Here is a 26589-nt window from a genome sequence, read left to right as displayed (position 1 = left end):
CATATTGTTTATATGTAATCTTTGTTAGTTATACATTATGTCTAGGTGGCTTTCCTTGTATGTTCCCAAGTTCTCCAGTGTTCTCTGTATGCCTGGGGAACCTTGTATGCCTGGCCTTGTTGTGAGATGTCCAAGGTCTGGGCACAGAGACCATGGAAGGGTTTAGTGGAGGTGATGAATTTTTGTCATGATATCAGTAACAGCTTCATCCTTGGATGATACCCTCTTCCATGTACTCCCAGCAATGACTGTGTCAGTCATCATAGGTTTCTGGTATAAACAACCTCAGGAAGGAACTGTTTGGGATAAAGCTTCCAGGACTAATTCTCTTCCCTCCTGGGATCATTTCTGTGTGCAAAGTGTCCACAGTGATATGACAGAAGGGGACACTATTTGAACCTTGGCATGAGTAGAGTCAAATGGAGCTTTTGTCTGGGAGATGGCTTCATGAATTGGTCCCCTTCCTCTTTGGCATAATTTCTTTGCAGATATTTGTAGATTAGTTGATGACTAAAAATGTCAGTCTCCTTTAGCCCCTCTCTTCCCACCCCCTACTGATTCCCTCAGCCCCTAAATTTAAGTTTCGAGCGTACTGCTCCCCAGGTACAGCTTTCACCAGCTCTTCCACCTTTCCCTTTTGTCACAGGCAAGGAGTGGGATCTGGGAAATGAACCTCTGTCCAGGTACCTTCTGCCCACCCGGGGGCCTTGCTATGTTCACATCAGGTGACCTGAGGCACCTGAAGATAGAGACTAGACCCCTTGGAGAACCTTCTCAGTTGAGAGATGGGGTGGTGGTGGCAGGGGCTGGTCCTCTACAAATCCACTGCTATCAGAGTGGATGCTGCTGGTGTGAAGGAGAAAGCCTGTAGTGGAGACAAATGAGAGACCATAAGGCACTGGGATTAATTTTGAGGAGAAGTGGGGTGGGGGAGAATTTAGACACCCCATAAGTATTCTCTTCTGACTGTAGGGTCACAGAAGTACAGAAAGCCATCATATTAGAGCCTGAAAGTCAAATCTCATCTTCATTTTACCTATGAGGATACTAAGGCAATATGATATGGTATGATATGTTACATACTATTCATTATTAATATTATTCAGGTTCACACAGGAGTAGTTCTCTGAATCTCACCAATCTAGGCTAGTCTAGAATTCAATATCTTTTGTTCTAAAACATCAGTAATGTCCCACTTCAAAAATCTTTTCTGTTCTTTTCCTGCTCAGTCTTCCTCAGTGCTCACATAGGAAATTTCCCAAAAGTCAGAGCGACCTTTCTCTCTCCAAACTAGTATTTGCACATGGATGTAGGAGAGCCTTTTAACAAGGAAGCAAACCATGGGTCTGCCAAGAAGGAAGGCACAAGCTAAGCTATGTATCCTGTCTAGCTCAGGTTAAGGTACTGGGTTAGAGAGACAAAGGTCATGAGTGACCCCAATATGGACTGCTTTACTTTTGTCTCTTCTACAGGCCTGCATAGCATAGTAGAAATACTACTGGGCTTGGATTTAGAAGAGCAAGGTTCAGGTCATAGAATTATAAATGACCTTAAAGATCACCTTGTCCAATGTCTTCATTTTACAGATTAGGAAAATGCCCTGAGGGCATGGAATGATCCTGGCTCCACCATTTTCCAACTCTGTGTGCTGAATGAGTCACTTAACCTCTAGAGGACAGCAGAACTTCAGAATTGTAAGGGGACATCTTGTTCAAATCTCACTTGAAAAGTGATCTCACCCCTATAACATTTCTGAAAAGTGATGGTCCAGCCTTTGATTCAATACATCAAGTGAAGAGTAATCCATCATCACCTGAGAGAGCACATTCCACTTTCCAAGAGCTATGATGAAGAGGAAATTCTCCTACATAAATCCTAAATCTGCCTCTTTGTAGCATCCCTCCATCACTCTCAGTTCTGCCTGCTGGGGCAAAACAGAAAAAAATCTAACCTTGCTTTCCTATGACAGCTCTTGGGATATGAGATGACAGTTATCATGTGCCCCACCCTTCCTATCCTAAGTCTTTTCTTCTCTAGGCTAAACAAGCACAATTCCTTCAACCCATCCTCATATGGGATGAACTTGAAGCCCTTCCCTTTGCTGGATGACATCCTTTGGATATGCCTCAGCTTCAGAATGACTTTCCTACAACCTGGCACCTGAAATGGAACATAATATTGCCAGGTCTCAATGAGTACAAATAATAAATGCTGTGAAGTGGTTTAATGTATTAAAACTCCCACCATTCAAGGTTATAATGATGTAAAATGTAGTAATTAATTAGTCCAAAGATGTATTCTGGATGTGGTCTACCTGGCATTATAACCTTCTATACAGAAGCTTTAAGGTTTGTAAATCACTTGATATGTAACATCTCATTTGAGGAATATATGTAAATGTGATTTTTTTCTTAATGTAAATTATAAGTTACTGTTATTGCTATTTTTGCATGATGGAGGATGGATAAAGTCTGGCAAACTTACCCCAGCTCAAATGTGTTGGATGAGGAGCATCACCTTTGCACACAATGGACAACACACACATGACCCGAAGAGAGGAGAGTTTGTAATGATACAACAGAGGCAGATGGACCATGATACAGACCACATACTTGATAGATATTGGAAGATAGGGGAGTACACTCCAACCAACAAGGAGTCCCAAGGGTATGCTAGCCAGGTAAAGTTGGATGGAACCTTAAAGATCACCTACTCCGTTTTACCCCATGATTCTCCAGTTGTGTCTCCTCTAGGGCAAAAAATTAATCTTGGTATGGTTTTCCTGTTCTCTCCAAGACCTGTTTCTCTTCAGTCTATGTTTAGAAATGCATTTCAGTCTTAACACAGCCAAATTATCGTAGCTGTCTCGTAACAGTTACTATGATATATCTCAGAGCTCCACAGAAATACTTTTAGATCATCTGTTCTTGGGGAATGGCTAGCATGCCCTGCTCCTCCTCGCCTAGCATAGGACATCAAAAGTTGACTTTAGGGGTTGGATGAGTCTCAAACATGGTTCTTCCAAGTATCATAAAGGCTGTCATAATAAAGAAGGATTAGACTTGTTTTGCTTGGCCCTAATGGACAGAACTGGTAGGGATCAGTGGAAACAGCAGAGAGGTAAATGTCCATGTGAAATAAAAACTTCCCAAGAATTATACCTGTCCAAAATGGAATGGACTCACCAGATAATGCATTTTCCATTACTGGAAGTTTTCTCATGGAGGCTGGATGACCACTTCTTGGGATGTTGTTAGAGGGATTAATATTTAAATGTAAGTTGGACTAAAAGATCTCTGGGGTCTCTTCCCCATTTGAGTTTTGGAAGCTTTGAGGCCTTCCCTATGTTACAGAGCCAGGCTCTGTCTCAGCTCTCCTAAAGGCAGGGACTGTCCAAAGAATGGAAACTGCCTCAGGTAGAGGGTGTGTGAAGTGTGAAGAAGCTCCAGAGTAGGCAATTAATAAGCACTTATTAATCATTTTCTGTGTGCCAGGCACTGTACTAATGAGGTTATTGGAAGGGGCCCTTTTCAGAGAAGGGAAGGGGGTAGAGGAAGGACTTCAACTTTCAGGAAGAGAAGTTATCTGGGGAGATGGATCATCTGAGCTTGGAGCTCAGATGGATGGAATGGATGAGATGATCCTGGAAGTAGTTGTCAGAAGCTCCCCTCCTCACCTCTTCCTCCCACATGCACATGCCACAAAGCTAGAAGTATGTGCACAGCTGTGCAGTGACTTCATGAATCCAGGGGAGATAATTGCAGGCTGGGGGAGGCAGAGGTGGGATTGTTTTTCATTGATTAGAGACCCCACTTTACTTATCCCTGCCTTTGATGGCACAGAATAAATAATACTCTTGCATACTTTTAATAGGGCCTGTATCCCTAGCAGTGCAGAGCTGTCTTTAGAACTGTTTGCCTTCCTACAAGTCCTATGGGGGAAGAGAAGAGAAATCACTGTTTCTGGGAAAAGAGGGCTTGGTGCCACCAAAGCCTGGGATATAAGAGGGGCTGGGTTAAGGGTCTGAAGCCATTATCCAGTCCCTCCCTTTCTCTCAGAGCAGGACTATGCCAGAGGAATCACAGGGTCACACATAGAATTCTTGAGTTGGAAGAGTCCTTAAAGATCATGCCTCCCAAGTCTCCCATTTTACAGAGAAGGAAGCTGAAGCTCATGTGGGAAGCTTCTTACAAAGTCCACATAGGCACATATTGAAGACCTAGAACTAGTTGTTGAGTTTTTCCCCTGGGCGGGGGAACCCTTTATTAACATAGGATCACATTTAGAACAAGAAGGGACTTCAGAGGTCATTGAGTCCAACTGATTCATTCTACAGGTGAGGAAACTGAGGCACAGAGAAGCCAGGTGACTTGCTCAGGACCACACAGCCAGCAAATGTTAGAGGTGGGATCTGAACCCATGTTTTCCTGAATCCAAGTCCATTGCCCTATCCATTGCCTCCCATTCTTCCAAGATAGCCAGTGGGAGGATACTCCGTCACGAACCTATATTGCTCCTTTTGGAACTTAACTATTTTGTTTCAAGACTTTGCAACTACAATCCCACATGTTCTAACTGAAGCCTAACTTCCACTATACTTATCTAAAGTTATGACTACTTTTCTTTCTTTGGTTATGATCTTCTCAATTTCTCTTCCTAACCTTCTATATCCTAGGGTAATGGTGGGAAAATGAATGGAGGGGAAGGGGCACTTCCTGTGGAAGTGACTGACACCCTTAGTTTTGCACAAGGGATTAGGAAAGGCTTGTCACTCATCAGACCAGCTCATAGCTGCTGCATTTGGGAGCTCAAGAAAAAGCTATTTTAGCATTTACCATTGCAAGTCTGACACCTGGTGGGGAAAGAGCAGTTGAACACTTTGGGATATGATAGATGACAGGATACGATGACAGCCAGTCAAGTCAAAATTATTTTCCTTGTTATGGAGCATCAGAGTTTCATAAAGTATAGGAGTTAGAAGAAACCTTAGAGGTCACTTAGTCTATCCCTTCATTTTACAAATAAGGAAACTGAGGCGCTTAAAGATAAATTCAATTGCCCAGTGGAAGAGTAGGGACTAAAGCCCAGACCCCTTGACCCCACACATGCATCCTATTTCCACTGCCCTATGAAGTGGGTAAATGGATGTGAAAGAAGAATTGCAGCGATGTCAGACATTCCAAATAATTCCCAAACTATTTCCATTTCTCTTTAAAATGATTTCTAAAAAATTAAAAACCAGACCTGTGCCTTCTTCTATGTGGGGGAGCTCCCAACAGGGAGACACCCTCCATGGAGATCTTTTCTATAATTTATATGCAGTCTTAGAGAGTTGCCTTGGACACGGAGGATCAAACAATCTGTATTTATCAGATGCAAGACTTGACTTCAAAGCTGGACATCTATCTATTATTCCAGGCTGTCTCTCGGTAATACCTTATTTGATCTCTTTGTGGGCAAAATCTTGATACATTGCAGTTTGTCAGTTATTACTTTCAAAATACAGGGACACCAAAATGCACATGAAACTACAGGTGTGGTCTGTCTAGGGTAGACTATACCTCTCTCAATCTGGCCTCTGTTAATTCAGTTTAAGGTCACCTTAACTTTTGGGGTTGGTAGGCCAAATTGTTGATTCATAACTATTTAGAGGTCTACAAGTACCCCTCTGTGTTCTTTCTCCAATTTAGATGACTGCAAACTTGCCCTTTTAAGGTGAATTTTTTTTGACTCAAGCTCAGTATTCACATTTGTCCATCTGACAATTTCACTTTGGGTCTTTAGTTTATAGATCTCTCCTTGGGCCTTAGATTTGACCAGACTCCCTCAGCTTTCTCTCTTTTCCTTCCATAGCTGTTCTCTGCCTCCTATCTGAATCCCTTGGCTCCAATCAGTCTAATGTACCTACTACACATCAACTCTTAGCACCTATCTCTAATCACTAGTTCTTTTTGATTTACACACAAGCTGCCTAAAACATCCTATAATGAATTGCAGTGAGGCAGACTGAGAGTAATGTATGGAAGGCCAGGCTTGGCTATCAGGAAGATCTAGGTTCAAACTCCATCTCTGATACATACTGTCTGTGTAACCATGGACATGTCATTGATTCTCTCAGTGCCCTTAGGCAATTTGCTATGACTAAAAATTATAGAGATCTCCATGGAGGAAGCTTCCATTCTAGGATTTGCTTACATTAAATCACAGGCCCGTTCTATCTATCCATCTGTCTATCTATCTATCTATCTATCTATCTATCTATCTATCTCTATATAGAGATAGATAGATAGATCTGGATGGGCCTGTGATTTATATTACTATAGATAGCCCCAAACAGCAAATTATCTTTACCTTTTTATGTTTGTCTGTCTGTCTGTCTCTAGCTAGCTAGCTAGCTAGATCTGCATGGACCTATGATTTATATAGATAGCCCTAAACAGCAAATTATTTTCTTTCTTTCTTTCCTTCCTTCCTTCCTTCCTTCCTTCCTTCCTTCCTTCCTTCCTTCCTTCCTTCCTTCCTTCCTTCCTTTCTTCCCCTTCCTCTCTCTCTCTCTCTCTCTCTCTCTCTCTCTCTCTCTCTCTCTCTCTCTCTCTCTATCTATCTATCTGTCCCAAATTGACATAGAAATAAGGTGAGGATAATTTGCTCTTTTGGACTAACTGCTACTACTGAGGATATCCTACTTTCATACCCTTCCCCTATAGTATAAGAGTTTGCAAAAAGTGAGTTACATGAGAGAAAATCTTCCGTAGTAGATATTAGTTTGGATTTCTCTTTTACCTTCTGTATAAATGAACAAATAGTTGTTAATGATGGCTAGAGAGAATTGATGGGTAATAGGCAAAAGCAAGGAATTTGAAAGGCTAGACTGAAGGGGCTCAGGGTCCTAGATAAAAGAAAGGTGGAAAGAATTCAGAGGTAGGAGGAAAAGGAAAGTGAGTGAAAGAAGAGAAAATTGAGAGTTGAAGCCCAGGACTAGGACAGATCCATCACTTAGAGAGTCAAGATGAACTTTTCACATGGACAAATCTAAATCTTGAACTCGGGTTCAAAAAACTCACCACATGAATACAAGATGAAGAAGGCTGACCTGTCTTGGTGATAATTAGAGCAAAAAACCCATCAAACTCCAACATCATCTGAGTAAACTCTCACTTTAACATGAGCCAACAGTATGACCTAGCAACCCAAAAAACTAATGAACTTTAAATTCATTGACAGAGGTCTGGTGTCCAGAGTGAGACGGGCATTTTTTTGCCTTAGTCAGAACATATCTGGCCCAGTTCAGGACCCTTTGCTTTAGAAGGAATGTGACAGATTTGAGTATATTTAGAGGAAGGTAGCTAGGTTGGTGAAAGGCCTCAAAACCGTGGCATAAGAAGATTGGCTAAAGAAATTGAAAGATGTTTAGCTTGAAGGAAAGATTTAGAGGGGTCACAATCACAGAATCTAGGTTCAGAGTTGGAAGGGAGAATAAACATCTAGTCCACTTCTCTTACTTCTCAGGTGAAGAAACTGAGACACAGAGAAGTTAATAATTTTTTTTTCAAATGACTGGAAAGTTGTCACAGAGAAGAGAGAGTAAATGATCTATTTTCAGAGAGCAGAATATGGACCAGTGAGTAGAAGTTGTATGGATGCAAATTTTAGCCTGATTTAAAGAAGGGCTTTCTATATTGGAGTGATTTACAAGTGGACTGAGCATTAGGAGACAGTACAGTCCCCATCATTGATAATTATCTTCAAATGGATTCTGTATGATGACTTGTTAGTATGCTCTAGATAGCAGTGTGGCTTGGGTTGAATTGAAATAATGTTCCCTGAGGTTCCTTTCAGCTCAGAGATTCTGTGATTATATAGCATGGTTTGGGGACCACCTGTCTGCCCAAGTTGGGGAAGGAATTGGGAAAGCAGACTATTGCTTCCTTGGCAGCCAGAAAGGGAACATTGGGGCTTTTCAGCCTGGGCTATGAGTAAGAGGTGGGGACAACTGGGGAAGGAATACAGACTTCATAGGGAACTATAAAGAGAAGAGACCAGAGTGAAGGTAGACAGAGACATCCACATCAAAGGCAGCTCAAATGGACACCAAGCTTCTAAACCAGACTAAGCTGGTCTCAGTTCCTACTTCTTATGTCTGCTCTTGCCACCTATAAGTAATGTATGTGCTACTCAATTCTCATACTGAGATAAGGTAGCTTTCATTGTTCTAAAGTCACCCATCCTGAGGAGCTTGTTCAGGATGGAGGAGTTATGGGACAGGAGGGCAGGGATGTCCTCAAAGCTATAGCCTCAAGAAAGAGGCCTAAGCCTTAAGTGATGATATCAGAAGATAGCAAAGTCATGATTCCCAAGTATGGAGGTTTCCTCTGGGTCTTCAAGTGCTGGTTCATCAAGAGAGCCTGGAAGTGGGTTTTGAGATTAGTCTCTATGGCTCTCTTGATCTAAGGACTCCCAGGGAACAGAATATTTCCCCTGAGGAATACTTACTTCTGGGCTTCCATCCAGAGGTGCCAAGTGATAGTGAGCAGGGACATTCAGGTTCACTGGTACAGTTGTTCCCTTCTTCATCACTGTTGCTAGGTACCTGTTGCCAGAAAACATGAAAATCCCTATTAGGAACTGTAGTGGGTAAGGTTGGCCCTGGGGTACAGTGGCATAGGGAGGCTAAGAGCTCTTACCTCACCTGTCCAGAAAGGCTAAGCTTAATTGCCATCGGACAGGGAACTATGATAATGGGATTCAGGTTCATGGTCTCTACTTTTTTTTGAAATGTGAAGTACATATAAAACCATATGCATATAGCATGGCTGACTTTAGAGTCAACAGATTGGGCACTTTTTTGTATGCAGAATTCTAGTGCTCTATAATTCCCTATAGAGACAGAAATGAGGTTAGAAATTCCACGATCTATCCAAAGTCTTTAGAAGCTTCTTATGGAACAAAACATGGATTTCTCCCAGCTAGATCTGTCCCAAGGGGTGCAGGACACAGCTCTACATAGGTTGCTTGTGGGGATTAGGGTTCTCAGAGAGTGGACAATCTGGTTCTCGTTTACCTTTTACACAATTAGGGCCCCTTTCTGCCATCTTGCTCAACAACATAACCCCTCAACACTAGGGCAAGGACCCACATCCCTTTCTTTGCAGAATTCTCCACTCACCTCCTCCAAATCCAAGGAGTCCTGTTGCTGTTCAGTGAACCTCTGGGGTATGCTGTGGAGCCAAGCTGATCCCACTGACCTCTTCCCCAACTCTTCCTCATTGGTGGCCCATTCTAAGGGACTGATTCCCCTCTCCTTGATACCTTGGTAGTTCCTTTGGAACAGCCGTCTTCTTGCTTGTCCTCTTGTCCCTCCAGGATACCTCTGGCTCCTACAAAGCTCCAGGGAACTGGTGGCATCCTGATTCTTGCTTAAATGTGTCTCCTCTTTGGCTTGCCAGCTCCACAGTTCTCTCTTTCTATCCCAAGCTATCTGTTCCTTAGCCTCTGTTCTCCACTCCAGATCCCCTCTGGTCTGTGACTTTGCTGTCTCAGTGTTTGTGCAGTGGAAGGGTTGTGGAGGAGATGCCTTCAAAATGTGTGGAGTGAATAGCGTAGGGGGCTGGCTGGCAATGTAAGCGTTACCCCATTTAGTGTCTCTCCCTTCTTCCAGATCCCCATTGTCCACAGGTTCTGTCCCTACATCTCTGTAGTAGGAGGGCTTAGGGATAAATTCCTCAGTTTGAAGAGGTGATGGAATCCCCCATTGAGTCTCTGCTCTGGAGGAGAGGTCTGGGGAAGCATTTCTGCCAGACCCCACCTGGAGAGCAAGCCTATCTTCTCTCGCCCTGTCCATCACCTCCCACACCACTTGATCTAGACTATTTCTTTTAGCTGAAGCACAGAATGGAGATGGTACATCCCGAGGGGCTGTATAGAGGCACATCTTGGATACTGCTCTCCGAAGACGCTCCACAGGGGATCGAGCCTCAGGTTCTGGGGGAAGGACCCGAATGAGGGGTGCATCAGCAGCACTGGGCCAGAACAATTGGGATGGCATGAACTTCTGGACAGGAGTCTTGGACACATAGGAGTAGAGGCAGAAGAAGGCATCAGCAGTGGTGGCCAACGTTTGCACCTGCTTAAACCGACCTGTGGGCACAGGATGGAAGGATGTGAACATGGTGATGAACCATCAACAACTCCTGGGATCTCCTTGGAAACCTCTGGAGAGTCCTGGGAACTTTCAGAATTTCTGAAATCCCCTTGGAAACCTTACACGAATGATCAGAAACAAAGGAAGTGTCTCCTGACCAGCTTTACTGACTGGATTGGGGATTCAGAGAACCTCAGAGTTGTCAGGGTCCCCAGAGGCCATTGGGTCCAGTCTGTATCTGAACAAGAACAATCTCCTCTACAAGGAAGCCAACAAACAGTTGTTCAACCCCCTGCTTGAAGATCTCCATTAATGGGGCACTCACCCCTTCCTGGGGGAGCCCATTACACTTTTAAATGGCTTTGCTTGTTAGAGAAATTTTCTTTTTTTGAGTTGATATTTACTTCTTTGTAATTTCTGTTAGCAACTCCAAGTTCTACACTCTGAGGCTAAGCTCAGTGCTCTATCGGCTGTGCCATTCAGCTTCCTCCAACCACTGGAACCACTGCCAACCTATGACCATTGATCTATATTTCCTGACTCAGCTTCAGCGAAAATGGACCTTAATTACATCCAGAAAGACTGACATAGTATAATGGAGTAATGCACAGTATTTAGAGTAAGAAGTCCTAGGTTTAAATCTCTGCTACTTATTACTTGTATGACCTTAGCCAAGTCACATCACCTTCTCCCCTTCACTCTCCTTATTTATAAAATAAGAATTAAATTAAATCATAGATTATGATCAGACCTTCAGGAATCCATCTTAGAGACACAGGAACTTATGGCCAAGAGTAGAATGCCTGAGGCTTAGAGCATTCAGCCCTGAGGGGATATGGTGGGGAGTGGGATAGACTGACCTTCGAAGACACTTACTGGCCAGCATCAAGCAGGGGTCCTCCATCTCTATCCTTCGCACCTGAGCCTTCAAGAAGACCTGAAAGTCAATGCCCTTTGCCTGGGAGGGGGTGGTGAAGAAGCGAGCAGGAATCCGAGCTGCGGCTCTATGATTGTCTTGAGCAAAGCCCAGGCTGAAGAGGACATCCTCTGCATCCTCCCCGACTTTGTCCAGAATCTCTGAGATGCTGTGGAGAGAGAAAGATAGGGCCAGTAAGGGAAGCCTCCACTAATGAGTTTAATCACAGGGCCTGGAAAAAGAAAAGAAAGAAAGAAAGAAAGAAAGAAAGAAAGAAAGAAAGAAAGAAAGAAAGAAAGAAAGAAAGAGAAAGAATGAAAGAAAGAAAGAAAGAAATGAAGGAAGGAAGAAGGAAAAAGAAAGAAAGAAAAAAGAGAGAAAGGAAAGAAGGAAGGAAGGAAAGGGAGAAAAAAGAAAGAAATAGAAATAAAAAGAAAGAAAAGAAGAAAGAAAGAAAGAAAAAGGAAGAAAGAAAAAAGGAGAAAGAAAAGAGAGAAAGAAAAGAATAAAGAAAGGAAAGATGGGAGAAAAAGAAAGAAAGAATGGAAGGAAGGAAGAAAGGAAGGAAGAAAGGAATGTACTTCTATAAATATTTATTTTGACTTGCTTAGTTTTTACTGGTATTTTAAGGCTATTTATTAACTAGTCATCTCTCAGTCATCCACAAGGAAGTCCTGTAATGTTGAAATCTTAGAGATGCTTTCTCAAGACTAACACTCAAGGGGGGTCTACTTTTTAAGTTGGACTCAAAAAGTTGGGTAGTATCTTCTGTAGACACATGGTACAGGGCAGGAAATGAGTTCTGATCATTCACTCAATGTTAATTCCTATTTGTCAGCTGATGGATGATTATTTGCGCCTCAGGAAACAGATTCTAAAAGGAGACCAAAAAAAGAAGGGAGCCTTGAAGTGGCCTGAAGGTTTTGCTCCCATTCCCCTGTCTGCCATGCATTTCCTACCTTGAACTGGTCTTATTGGTCACACTGGTCATGTTGCTAGATGCCATACTGCAGCCAAGGTTGAGTAGATGTCCTGGCTTGGTTGTCTCCAGGAAACTCCTGTAAGGATTAGAGCTACTGTCATTAACCTCTCTCCCAAGAAGTACCATCTCCGATAACTGCTCCCCAGAATATTCTCAGCAAGATGGATGAAGATGGTGGTCGTGGGAGTGTCAACCTAATTGCCACCTGAATCCCCTTCTGGGTATTCTCATCTCCCATTGGGCTCTCCAACTCCATATCTGGGCAGCACCTCAATTCCTTCTTAATATGCTTCTCTCCATCTGGCTAACTCAGTGTCCATCTGGGTCACTTTCATCCTCCAATAAGTATTCTCATTCCCTTCTGAGCAAACGCATTCCTTCTGCTGGATTCCCTCATTCCCAGACTATTCACCCCATTAGCATGAGTTACTAGTGACCAGATGGACCACAGGGACTCACTTGGAATTTATGAGTTCCATGAAGAGAGGAGAGGAAGGCAGTATTTTGGAGATGGGATGGTGGAGGCCTATGTCAACAGGCTAGGGTAACATGAAAAATGTATGTTTGGGGTGTTCTCTAAGAGAGATGGAAGTATCTTGAGCCCACCCACATGTCTGGTTTTCCAGGAAGGGCACCCAGTTTCCCTGGAATGGTCTTCATAACTCACCTGGAAAGGAGTTTGCCATTGGATTCTAGCAGAATTGCTGAGGGACGGAAAAGAAAGGAAAAGAAAAACAAAGAAACAGTGAAAAGAGTGGTCAGTTTTCCATCTTGTCCCAATCTGACTGACTAGCTCTTCCTCTAATTCTATCCAGACCACCTTTCATGTTCCTGTTGCTTGTCCCTGGCAGTCCCTACTCTATCCCTTTATCAGTTTAATGAGAACATCTGTCTGTGCTCTTGTCTATGTCCATGGATTTGTCCTCATACTGGGACTTTCCTAGAATGCCTACGAGGGAAGGGATTGCTTGACCCATATACACCTCTCTAGGGGCAGGAATTATAGAATCTGAGAATGTTGGAGTTGAAAAGACCCTAGGGGTCAGCCAGACCAAATTCTTCATTTTACAGATGAGTGAGGCCACAAGAGATGAAATAATCAGTGTGAGATCACACACCGAGAAAATAGAAGAGAAGAGCTTCAAATTCAGGTCCTCTGACCTTAGAGCCGGCTATTTTCCCATCTGGTCTCACCAAAGCCCTCAGAAGTAGATGAACTGAGTTCAAACCTGGCTATGTGTCCATGGGCAAATATGAAGAGAATAATGATTATGGCTCACATTTATTTAATATTTTACAAAGTAGTAAAATATTATTATCCATGCTTCACAAATGAGGAGGTGGAAGTTCAGAAAGCACTAGTGGTTTGCTTTCAGTTATATGGCTAATAGAAACTAGACGCTGGTCACACTCACAGCCTGTCAGCATAACTGGAAATTGAACTCATGTGCATTGACTCTGATCCAGTGTTTTCTTCATAGCATCAGGCTGTCTTCATGACTGAGGTTGGATATTCCATCGTGGCTCCCATAGCATGAGATCAGGCCTGCTCTGGGATGCTTGAGCTTGGGCCTATCTAGAGACAATAAGTCTCTAGAGTCTGGACTGCTGACAACGCTCAGGTACATTCCTGGTCTCGGGTTATCATAATGATGATCGGAGAAAGCTCAAGGGAAAATGGTGAAATATGAAGCTGATCATCAGCCCCTCATCTTCTCAGGGCTAGTGTCCCTTTTCTTCCCCACTAAGGTTCCCAAGCTATTCCATCTCTCCAAGAAAGTATCTAGTAAGTTGCTTTGCCTCTCTAGGCTTCAATTTCCTCTTCTTTAAAAGTGAGGTGTTAGAGGAATGAACCCTAAAATCCCTTCCAGGTCTGGCAGTCTTTAGTTCTATTGTTGTAAGATTAAGTCCCCAGAAGCTTAAGATGACATGTGTTAATATACCACTCCTTTGAGAAGAATTTTTTTTTATTTTTAGAGACAGATATAGGGATCCAAAGGGATACATTTCTGATAGCAGAATTTCAGAAAGTTTTATGTGTGTGTGTGTGTGAACTGAAGGGTTTTCTGCATCCTTCAAATTTCACAATATTTGTGGTAGCCTCCATTAATCTAAAGTAGAGAGATGTTCCATGCCCCCTCCAGAACCCATATCTAAGCCTCTGCTCTTGATAATTCCCCTACACCCCATCCTGCACCCTTTAGCTCTTACCCTCTGCTCCCAAGGTCAGGTCATCATCAAAACTGGCTTCGTGGCTGGGACATCCTTTGACATAACCAAGAAACCAAGAGGACCTCAGTCAAAGTGGATTTCCTTTCCCAAGACACAGGAAAGCAGAAGCATACATATATGCATATATACATATGTACAACCACACATACATGAACACAAAATCATGATACACAAAACTACACACAAACCTATGAGTAAGTATGCACATCTGTACACGTAAATGGAGCATAGGCCTATATGCATTCATGTTTAAATATGTTCAACTGCACACACAGTCACATGTAACTAAAATTTCCTTTCCCCAATCCCTCCCCTACCCCCATACAATCAGTCACCCAATCACATATACTTTGAATGCCTTGACAGCAGGGATTATCTTTGCTTTTCTTTGTGTCTCCAATGCTTAGCACAGTGCCTAGCACATAGTAGGAGCTTAATAAATATTTATTGACTGAGTAGTAATGTGGACAAGAATACACTATGTTGTCATTAAGAAATTGAAATATCTGTAAGTGGAGAAGACCCAGCTGATCCATGCTATGAACTATCAGTAATTCCTTATCTGATCTTCCAGGGATCAATGGCATATATTTGCGAGAAAATTTGTAGTTAAAAAAGTAGACACAATTCATAGTCCAGGAAAGAGAACAAGGGAGGGAACAGATTCAGCACTTACTGCCATGGATGGACAGGCCAGGCTCTTCAGGAAACCCATCCTCGGAGGATCTGAAATACAGAAAGCTGAGGTTTGTGCCATTTAACTTAAAGATTATAGAATTTTCCTGGAAACTAGATGGCCACTCATGTTTCTCTCAGGTTAATTAGCTTCTCTAAGTGATGATCCCCAGCACTATGTATCTAGCTCTAATCTCTCTCCTTAGGGCCCACATCACCAACTATGTTTTAGACATCTCCAAGTGGATGTCCAACAGGAAGTTCAAAAACAAAATATCCAAAATAGAACTCATCTTTCCCAGTAAGCTCTTCCTTCTCCCCAGTTTCCCTATTGCCATCCACAATCTTCTCAATTATCCAGGCTCACAGCCTCAGAATTATCTTCGACTTCTCCCCCACCGCATGCATCTAATCTGTCGCTATATCTTGTCATTTCAACTTTAACAATAGCTCTTATTATATGTCCCCTTTCATTCACTTACACAGTCACCTGTCTGGTTTAGACCTTCATCATCTCTTGACTGGACTTTTGTAATAGTCTGATACATTCCTTAAGTCTTTCCAATCCACCCTCCATTCATCTGCCAAAATGATTTTCCTAAAGTGTCAGTTTGACCATATCATACTTTACCCCTACTAAAAAAAATCCAATGACTCCCTATTGTTTCCTGGGTCCTTCTTGCCTTTCCAAGTTTTTGGCTTTGTTTTTATTTTATTCCCATAAACTCTGGGATCTAGCTTCACAGGACTTCTTGCTGTTCCTAGCATATGACACTCAATTTCCCACCTGTGTGCCTTTACATTGGCCATTACCCATGTCTGCAATGTTCTTTTTCACTTCCACCTCTTTGTTTTGTTGGCTTCCCTCATGAATTGGTTCACATCTCATCTTCTCCAAGATTACATGCTATGTACTCAGTTTATATCCGGTATAGTCTTCCATATTAGAATGGAAGCTTTTTGAGGACTTGGCCTGTTTTTGTCTTTTTGCAATTAGCATACTTTTTGGCACATGGTAAGTACTTAATAAATGTTTCTTGATTGACCAATGTCAGGCTTCCCATGTGGCTGTGCAAGGAAGGTCCAGAAGTGTTTGCTTCATATTCTCACTGAGTTGACTTTGCCTAGACTACTATACACACACACACACACACATATGTATATATGCCATATATACATATATGCTATATAGACACTACATATACATTATATATACACATATACTTTTGTCATATACTATATACTATAATATACTACTGTAACCTTCTGTTAACTTTTTTCCTACTTCCATTTTCTCTCTTCTTCATAGAACAATATGAATGTACAACATTACTTCCACCCATCCTATAGCCAGACAGTGCTTCTTTATGTGGGGTATTCCTGGGCATTGTGCAAAGCAGTACAGCTTCTACCCTGTTTTACTTATAACTTTATATTGTCTACTACATGTGAGTTAGTTTTTTATTAGTTAAAAGATAATTTCCCCTATGGAAGGAATCTCATTTATATACTTTGTCCTAATATATGCCCATGTTTGTTGTTTTACATACTTTGCTCATAGTAGGTACAGTAGGTACTGAATGAACCTTTTTTGAATTAGCTTTGTTGAATGATGCTTCTTTATATCCCCCATCACATCTAGTAAATGTCTGAATATCCAGTACATAGGCTCATAGGATTTTGAATTGGAAAGGATTGTAGGCATCATCTTGTCCATTCCTTTCATTTTAGAGATGAGGAAACCAAGATTCATAGTTTAAGCAATTTACCTAAGGTCACATGAGTACTAAGGAATGGCAGTAGAATCTTGACTGATCATTGGGAAAAATTCAGAAAGTAACATTAAGGTATGATTGTGCAGCAGTCCTAGAACATTTAGAGGTAGTGAACTCAATGATCCAGTATGGCTTCATGGTCACACAGAACCAATTTCATTTCCATTTGCCCCAGGTTGACTGGACTGGAAGATTAAGGGGAAGCTAGAGATATAGATTAACTAGATTTAAAGGAAGCATTTGACAACATCTCATGCTTCCTTGAAGACAAGATGGTGAGCTATGGGCTAGATGATCATATAATTAGATGGCTTCAAAACTAGTTCAATGATTGGTTCCACATGGAAAAAAAAGTCTGTCAGATCTATAGATAAGGGAAGAGTTTATAATCAAGCAAAAGATAGAGAGGATAACAGGAAGTGAAAATGAATAAATTTGATTACATGAAATTTAAAAACTTTTATATAAACAAAACCAATATAGCCAAAATTAGAAAGCAGGAAACTGGGAAAAACATTTACGGTAAGTTTCTCTGATAAAGGTCTCATTTCTCAAATATATAGGGTACTGAGCCAAATCTAAAAAAACAAGAAACATTCTCCACTTGATAAATGATCAAAAGATATAGACAGGCAGTTTTCAGAGGAAGGAAGAAAAGCTGACAATGGTCATATGAAAAAATTCTCTAAACTCATTAACAGAGAAATGAAAATTAAAACAACCCTGAGGTACCACCTCACATCTATCAGCTTGGCTAACACGACAGAAATGGAAAATTACAAATAATGGAAAGGATTTGGGAAAGTAAGTATAGTAATACACTATTGGTGGAGTTGTAAATTGATCTAACCGTTCTGGAGAACAATTTGGAACTATGCCCAGGGACTATCAAACTGTCATATCCTTTGACTCAGTAATACTGCTACTAGGTCTGTATACTAGAGAGATCAAAGAAAAAGGAAAAGGACTCATATGTACAAAAATATTTATAGCATTTATTTTGTAGTGGCAAAGAAATGGAAATTGAAGGGATGCCCATCAATTGGGGAATGGCTGAACAAGTTGAGGTATATGATTGTGATGGAATACTATTGTGTTTGTAAGAAATAGTGAAGGAGATGGATTCAAAACTCGGGAAGATGTATATGAACTGATACAAAGTAAAGTGAATAGAACCAGGAGAACATTGTATACAATAAGAGCAATATTGTAATGATCCACAACAGTTCCAAATGACTAAATGCAGGATGCCATTCACCCTCAGAGGGGCAAACTCTGAGTGCAGTTTGATGCATTTTCCCCCACTTTTTTCATTTTTTTTTGCTTTCTGATTTTTTGCTGCATGACTTCACATGTATAATGGGTATCAGATTTCTTGACTTCTCAATAGGAGGGGAAGAGGATGGAGGGAGAGAATTAGGAGCTTAAAATTTTAAAAATTAATTAATAAAAGAATGACTGACTCAAAGAATGGTTAGTAATGAGTCCAAATCATGACACAGGAAGGTCTCTTGGAGGGTTGCCTGGGGAATTATCATTGGTTATTTTGTCATATAACATTGTTTTACCAACACTATAGATGAAGGCTTAGATGGTACACTTATAAAATTGGCCAATGATGACTATTGGAACAGGCAACTATCGTACCAAATTACAGAGTTTGTGTGAGAAGATAGAGGCTAGAATTTTAAGCTGAATCTAATGAAATTAAATGTAATAGAATAAATAAAAATTATACCAACAATATTGGGAGGTATGATTACAATTTATCGGAAGGATAACTGAGGCTTTTAGCATACTAAAACCTCAAAATGAGTCAACACTAAGTGAGATATAGCATGCCAGAAAAATCTCCCCAAAACTCCCAAACCCCAAACCTAACCTAATCTAATCTTTGGCTACGTTAAGATTAGCAAAGTATTCAGAATGAAGGAGGTAGTACTCCTGCCATACTCTGTCCTAATCAGTTTAATTCTTGTGCCATATTTTAGGAATCTTATTGATAAGTTGGAGAGATTCCATGGGAGAGCAATGAGAATTGCAAGTGGCTTCAAAATCTTAATGTTTGTGGAAAGAATCAGGAATGTTTGGCCTGGAGAAGGCATGATAACTACCTTGAAACATTTGAAGGTCTGTCATTTGGAATCACACTTGTTCTGCTCAGGATCAGAGGGCAAAACTAAGAGAAATGGATGGGAGATGTAAAGGAGCAGATGTAGGAGGAAGTTTCCAGTTATTAGAGCTATGTAAAAGTGGAATGGACTACATCAGGGCATTGTCAGGTCCATCTCACTAGAAATCTTCAAGCAAAAGCCAGATAAGCTTTTTCGTTGTTTGTTGTTGGTTTTGCTGTAGAGGGGATTGTCAGTCAGGTATGGGTTGAAATGGATAGCCTCTCCTTTAAGTCTGAAACTACGATTCTATGAAGTAATGCAGTCATCATTCAAACCCAGGCCTTCTGACTCCAAAGCCAGTAGGACCTCAATATTCTGATGTTGATAGGAGAATTTGTTGGGTTCAACCGAAAAGACAAAGGAGCATGGAGAGAAAATACTGACACTAACAAAGAGAGTCAGCTCTCTAGTATCTGCATTGTTGATTACCCATGGCTAATGTTAAATCTAAAGGAGGGGAGGAATAGTGTGCTTCTTATTCCTTCAAAGCAATCTTGATACAATCCTGTGATGTCATATTTCCGACCATGCCACTGTTGCAAGTGCTCAAAGAATGTCATAAGATTTCAGAATCAGCCCCAGCTAAACAATAGATTATGCTGTAGGAATACCATAGGATATATTCTTCTTCTTTTTTGGTGGAGGCAATTGGGGTTTACTGACCTGCCTAGGGTCACACAGCTAGTAAGTTTCTGAGGACAGATTTGAACTTAGGTCTGCCTGACTCCAGGTCCTATGCTCTCTCGACTGTGCCACCTAGCTGCCCCCATAGGTTCTATTCTAAAATCAGTCCAGAAATAACCTGTCGATCATCCATTGTTTTAAATTAGCCATGCCTCAGCTTCCCATCTTATCTGTTCTAACCAATATATTATTTCATTTTTATTTGTATTTTATACAGAATTTATATTTTCTTAGGGCTTTATAACTGACAAAGTACTTTACTCATTATAGTTACTTTGCCTTCTAATTCTAAATCATAAAAATCCTCTGAATATGCAGTGCAAGTATTCTCAGTTGCATTTTACAAATGTGGGAAAGGTGATGCACACAAACGAAATGACTTCCCCACAGTCACGTTTCTAGTAATTGTCAGAACTGGGATTTGACTTCAGGTCTCCTGTCTCACTGGCTCTCATAAACCAGTAAACAGAATATTTGGATTAAAGTTAATCACAGACATGAGAGCGTTCCTTGGTTGTCGTTGTTGTTATTGGTTAGTTATTTCCGTCATGTTCGACTCCTCATGACCCCATTTGGAGTTTTCTTGGCAAAGATACTGGAATTATTTGCCGTTCCTTTTCCAGCTCATTTTACAGATTTGGAAGTTGAGACACATAAACTAAGTGACTTATCCAGGATCACACAGCTAATAACTGTCTGAAACTGGATTTGAACTCGGGTTTTCCTGACTCTGGGCCTGGCACTCTATCCACAGTGCCACCTAACTTCCAGTTTTCTGGGGTGAGGTATAAAAAAGTGTTTCCAGAATGTACATACTTTGTACTCTTAAATGAAGTTTAATTACAACATCCAGGCCATCATTGTGACCTTAATAAAATAGAGCCTCTCTTCTGTGCTTTGTAAAAATTTTCATTTTATATTTTATTGATCTTTTTGTCTTTTCTATCACAGTCATTTCTGCATATATTCTGTCCACCATAGGAACCTTTCCTTGCAACAAAGACAAACATGAAGCACAACTTGATCTACAGTTAAGGTCATGAGATTTAGAATTGGAAGTGAGCTTATACAGCAGATTATCTAGGTCAACCTACTCATTACACAGAAAAGGAAACTAAAACTCAGAGAGGCAAAATGCTCAAGGTAGAGCAAAAACCAGTTTATCTGCTTCCAAATCCAGTTTTCTTTCTACTATGCCATGGAAGAAGGAGATGCCAAAAAGATCTTCCAGCTCTATGCCTATGCCTATATCAACGTCTATGTCTAATGCTTCATTTGTTTGTCTATGTCTATGTCCATCATCACATCTATGTCCATGTCAATATTTATTTCTATGTCTATGTCTATCATTATGTCTGAAATTTCAAAAATTTAGCTTGAGCACCTGACCTAGTTCTACTCCTAGCTTCCCTATCACTACTATTTCTAGGAAAAAGTCTTCTTTGACATCTAATTCTTAGTCTCTCATTCAGTACTCTTGTTCCATCCTCAGCTGAATTATCCTTCAGAAAAAAAGTACCAAGATTTTTGTCTCTCCTTTCTTTATTTCAGCCTACAAGGCTCTAGAACAAATTTTTAAAAAATCTGAATTCCAAATTAGGGCCACTAAGTCATAGCTCTTAGTTTCAGTTCATAGTCCCACCTCTAATCCCTACTCCCAACCTACATCCCAATCCCAATCCCAAACTCAAATCTTTACTTACATCTTAGCCTGTAAAGCTCTAGCCCATACTTCATCCATTAATCCTAATTCTAAGCTCTAGCATTAAAAGTAGGATAGACACTTACAATCTTTCCCATAGTCTCTTCCCAAATCCAGAGAGTGAAAATTTAGGCTAGGAGTCGGAGAACTCATCTTTGTCCCAGTTTGGCTTACCTCCCACAGGTCATGGTTCTGTACTTACCCACAATCCTGAAGCCAGTCTTCAATCTTATTCGTGGAGCTCTCTAAAGAAGTCAGAAATTAAATCAGCAGGGGAATCAAAGGAAACTTGAACCACAGTGTCACCTTTTTCTTCTCCCCCCTTCCTACCTTCCTCTACCTGTCTCATTACCAATAGCTACTCAATTCAGTCTCAGTGGCATGGCATAACACTTTTACTACTTAGACTTGTCTTTTCTTCCTAAGATTGAGGGTAACAAAAGTGTGATCTACCTTACTTAGGTTAGATGACCTCCCCAACGTAAGCTAGGTGACTACCTTAGGAAGTAGGGCATTGTTTATCCCTGAAGAAATGGAAATAGAAAGACTTATCCAAGGTCATACAGAAATTCTGTCATTGAGATGAAACAAGAACCCCAAGTCTCTTAACTCCCAGTACAATGCTCTTTCCATTTTATGATACATTAATTCAGATTAGTTCCAGGACACTAGTTCCAGGGGCTGAGCTCTCATTTTTTGGTATCTTACTAATGCCTCCCCATTGTCAGATTCCTTAAGACTGATTCTCCGCTTCTCCTTCTGATCTGTTCCCATTCATTCATTCATTCATTCATTCATTCATTCATTCACCAAACACTTCTTTTCACCATCTTCTAAGGGCAAAGTATCCGCAGCCTTCTGCCCAATGCCTCAGCTCTTCTTAACCTTCTGAAAGTGGTCAAAATGAGGCTCTCACAAATCTACACTCTGCCCAGCTATGCCTCGCATTAGTTCCCCAGAGGAGCCCATTCTAATGGCCTCAAGTCTTTCTGGATGCCTAACTTCTCCTCACCTTCCAAGAAGACATCATCCAGGTTGGGGGGCTCAGGGTCTGGAATGTCTTGCAAGGCAGCTGCTGCCTCCTCCTCTAGGATCTGTGTCTGCCAGTTGTGGGTCTTCTGCAGCCATGCCCTCCGCTTTTCCCAGGATGTGGGGCTGAGCACAGAGCCCTCCATGGCTTATGGTGGGACTTCAGAGCATTCCACAGCTACAGCAAGACTGACCTGCAAGAGGAGCCCCAGTGATATCCACCTGACCAGCCAAGAAACCTCTACTTCCTAGGGGCCCATCCCATTTACCCCCCACCCTCCACTTTAGGTTGCAATTACTCAAGCCCAGGCCATCGAGTTCCAATTCTCCTCCAGAAGGAGTGAGAGAATTGGGAGAAATAAAAAGACTAATTTCTCTTTCTACAATCTTTTCTGACATGAATTTTGTCTAAGTATCTCCCTTGTTACAATTTTCAACCATCGCTTCTTCTTTGATTATGGATAATAATGGCAAAATAAAAATGATGAAGAAAATGATGGTGGCTATGAGAATTATGATATAGCCTGGCCTTATATTTGCATCAGACCTCATGGTTTGCAAAATAGTATATTGTACAATGTTTCACTGAATTTTTATAACTCTCCGGGGTAAATGAGGCAGTTATTATCACTGTTTTTCAAAGAAAAAAGAGGCTGCTCAGAGAGATTCAGTGACTTCAGCTATAAAACAAAGAGGGAGGGAGTCTCTAAGGGCCCTCCTAGCTCTGATATTCCATGAGTTTTAGATTCTATGTCTTGCCCCATAGTCACACAGCTGGTTAATGGCAGAGCCGGGACCATAAACCAAGTCTTCTGACTCCCACTCTAAGATGCATTCTCCTTTTAAAAGTGGAAACAGCGGATACAGGCCCAGCCTTGGGAGTCAGGAAGATGTTGGTTCACGTCTTGCTATGAGACCTTGGGCTGGTCAAAAACCTCCTAGTATGCCAGGAGATTTTAAGTTGTGGACCAATAATTGATCTATATCAATGGAGGGAGCTTCCATGTGGGGAGTGCCTTACATTGATCAAATCACAAGTCTGGACACTTCTCTTCCCCATCTCCCTCCCTGCTCTCTCCTCCAAAAGAAAAATGTAAACCCAAGAGTCAGTCTTTTGAATGAGTGATGGCTTACATGCTATAATTTAAAGGGCCCTGGAAGGGTATTCCTTGAACTATAGAATTTATTTTCACAAAACCTGAAATCTCCCCATTAAAAAGAGAGCATCAGACTGAAAATCAAGAGACATGAGTTTTAGTCCTGATTTCCACCACTTAGGCTTTCTGTGCCTCAGTTCTCTACTCTGAATAATGGGGATAATAATGATTCTCACATTTATCTCACAGTGTTGTTGTGAGGACCAAATGAGATATTGTGACTACCAGAGCAACAATCAAATGCTCTCTAGGTGTGAAAGGAAAAGACTCTCAGAAAAATAATACCTTGCCTATCTGTCAGACAATATCTTAGAATAGAATCTTCAAATCTTATAGTTGCATGTTCAGAGTTTCAGAGTTTCCCTAACTTTCTCCATTCATGGTGCTTTACTATCTCTGTGATTTTTCACGGTGCTTAGAACAAAAGAAATACCTAACAGTTTTATTTATTAAGTAGTTAGCTCAAAACTTAAAAATTCAAAATATCTCTCATTGCCTCTATGAGTTCACATGGTTTAAGAGTCATGGATCTAGCCATTGAATATCAAGTTAGCAATGCAAAGGACATTTGATATCACCCAGTTCAATGCCCTCATTTTACAGACGAGAAAGTGAAACACAGAGAGTTTGTGACTTGCCCAAGGTTAAGCAGTTTATAAATGACAGAGACAGGATTTGAAACCAGGTCTCCTGCCTCTAAGTAGGGCATTTTCCCTATTGTATAGTATTGTCTTCCCTTAGTCCATCTAGTCTGAACACCTAAAAACATCCTATACATATCCTAAAAAGGGGCCGTCAAACCTCTGCTGGAAAACTTTGAGTGTTGGGCAAGACTGATACTCTGAGGAAGAATATTTGGGGTAGAGAGAAGTAGTGGCAAAGTAGAGTGTACAGGGTGCAAAATACAGAGTACAGATACAGTTGTGCTGAGAGAGAGTGGTATAATAACTCTCATCTTCTTCAGGCCTTCAAGTAGGGGCCATAACAACATGGAGGATAACTGTTCTACCTGATAGTGGGGGTTGGCTAAAGATCATGACGCCAGGCATAGGCATGGATGTCATTGTGTGTGCGTGTGCGTGTGTGTGTGTGCGTGTGTGTGTGGTTTCTCCTATGGTGAAAGTAAACTGCTTGGGGAGAGAACTTGCCCCATGGATGTCTGTGTCTCAGGGCCCTACATCCCTGATCTTCTGATCGCTCCATTCAGATCATTGCTCTGTCATAACCTGGTAATGGTGAACCAACTATCCCTTGAGACAACTTATTCTGCGCTCTAATTGTTCAAAATATTTTCTTGATATTGAGCCAAATATGCCTCTTTGGCAAATTCTACCCATTGGTTCCAGTTTTGTTGCCAAATAGAACAAGTCCATTTTCTCTTCCACATCACAGGCCTTCGAATATCAAATAGCTCATGCCTCTAGGTCTCTACTCCAGGTTAAACATTTTTAGTTTCTTCAACAGATCTTTGTATAGCAAGACTTTGAACTCTCTCACATCCTGAGTCACTTTGCCAACTCACTTGCTTTTGCCCATGGCTTCATAAACGATAAGAACTGGATAGGAACTCTAAGGTTATGGGATCATACAATGAGAGCTAGAAGAGACACTAGAAGCCATCAAGCCCAAACTTCTCATTTTATGAATGAAGAGACAGAAGCTTTGAGAGGTTTAGTAATTTTCAAAGGCTGATTGTGGACCCAGGTTTAACTCCAAGCCTATGACTCCAACCACCACTTCTGATTATCTGGTCCAATATTTTTTTAATCTAAGACATGAGGAAATGGAGACATAGGGATATTTTGCATCTTGCCCAAGGCCATACACTCTTTGGTGGAAGAACAAGGGTTCAAATTTAACTCTCTTGAATCTTAGTCCTATGCCCTCTACCATTCCTGTACAAAGCTGCTCTCTCACATGCTGGATCTAGCTTGTCAACATTCTTTCTAAGCTGTGATATATTCAGAACTGCATCCAATACTCCATATTATGAAACTTAAGAGGGAATGGCTACAGCATCACACTAATTACCCATCTTAAGTAGGCAGTTCATGGAATTCCCCAGGATCTGTCTCCATGAACAATCATATCATAGAGTTGTATTTTCCCCATCCTGTATTTGAAACTATCTGTGAGATCTTCCATTTCTCTCTATTATGTTTCATCTTATTAGGTTCCGCCCATTGTTTCCGTCTGTCAGCATACTTTTGAATCCTGATTCTATCATTGAATGTGTTAACAATCTCCTGTAGTTTTGTGTCCTCTACAAGTTTGATAAGCATGGTCTTTATGCCTTCATCTAAGTCCTTGATAAAAAGATTGAACAGCACAGATCTAGCTTTTCTTTATCAGATATTTCACAATAGCAACTGAGAGCAAGACCTTGTGGGAGTGGAAACAAGCCAGACCTGGGTTAAAGGGAGAAGGTGGCACTAGAAAGCTTCCCAGGTCTTGGGGCAGAGGTATGGATGGTGCTAGCACCAAACTACTTAGTTAAATTGAGGACCACTGCCATAAAACCTCTCAAAACTAATACTTAAACCTTGTCTTTCTACATTACCAGAAGAAAAGTTTTCCATTGCAGATCCCAAAGATCTCAGCCTTTTCTCTTCCCTTTCATGTTGGTCTTCCAAGGGAAGAACTGGCTGGGTGTTAGAAGCCTGGGGAGCCTGAAGGAGATCACTTAATTCATGGCAGCATTCTGGAGTCATCTATTCGTGGTTTTTGGAGAAGACTACACAACAATGGTCAAACCGAAATAGAAATGGTGCCACTGTTGTTATTCAGTTGTGTCCAACTCTTTGTGACTCTGTTTGAGGTTTTCTTGGCAAAGATACTGGAGTGGTTTTCCATTTCCCTCTCCAGCTCATTTTACAGATGAGGAAAGCAAAACAAATAGGGTTAAGTGACTTGCCTAGGGTCAAAAATATTCCTACTAGCCACTTATTGACTAAGGAATCCACATATTAACAATATCTATGTTCTATTCTATTTTTATTTATTTTGTTAAATATCTCCCAACTGCATTTTAATCTGGTTTAGGCTTCCAAGTGTTTGAAACCTCTTAACCACAAATTTTGGTTTAAGTATCTGGGTTTGAACTCTGGAAACACTGTCAAGTT

At 41.1% G+C, this 26589-nt stretch overlaps 1 protein-coding gene across 1 annotated transcript; it reads right to left on the bottom strand.

The window, feature by feature from the left end:
* Positions 1–598: 598 nt before the first annotated feature.
* TESPA1 (thymocyte expressed, positive selection associated 1) lies at positions 599–22456 on the bottom strand. Its single transcript, XM_036761561.1, has 10 exons — positions 22294–22456; positions 21484–21526; positions 14948–14997; positions 14251–14304; positions 12707–12743; positions 12017–12115; positions 11018–11226; positions 9167–10137; positions 8494–8590; positions 599–865 (listed from the first exon to the last, which is right to left on the bottom strand). Exons 1-10 carry the CDS (start codon positions 22454–22456, stop codon positions 753–755), a joined length of 1836 nt encoding a protein of 611 aa, XP_036617456.1. The 3' UTR covers positions 599–752.
* Positions 22457–26589: the final 4133 nt, after the last annotated feature.

The sequence above is a fragment of the Trichosurus vulpecula genome, chromosome 5 (genome assembly GCF_011100635.1).
Source record: "Trichosurus vulpecula isolate mTriVul1 chromosome 5, mTriVul1.pri, whole genome shotgun sequence".
In the NCBI taxonomy this organism is placed as follows: Eukaryota; Metazoa; Chordata; class Mammalia; order Diprotodontia; family Phalangeridae; genus Trichosurus; species Trichosurus vulpecula.
This window is presented reverse-complemented; position numbering and strand designations above follow the sequence as displayed.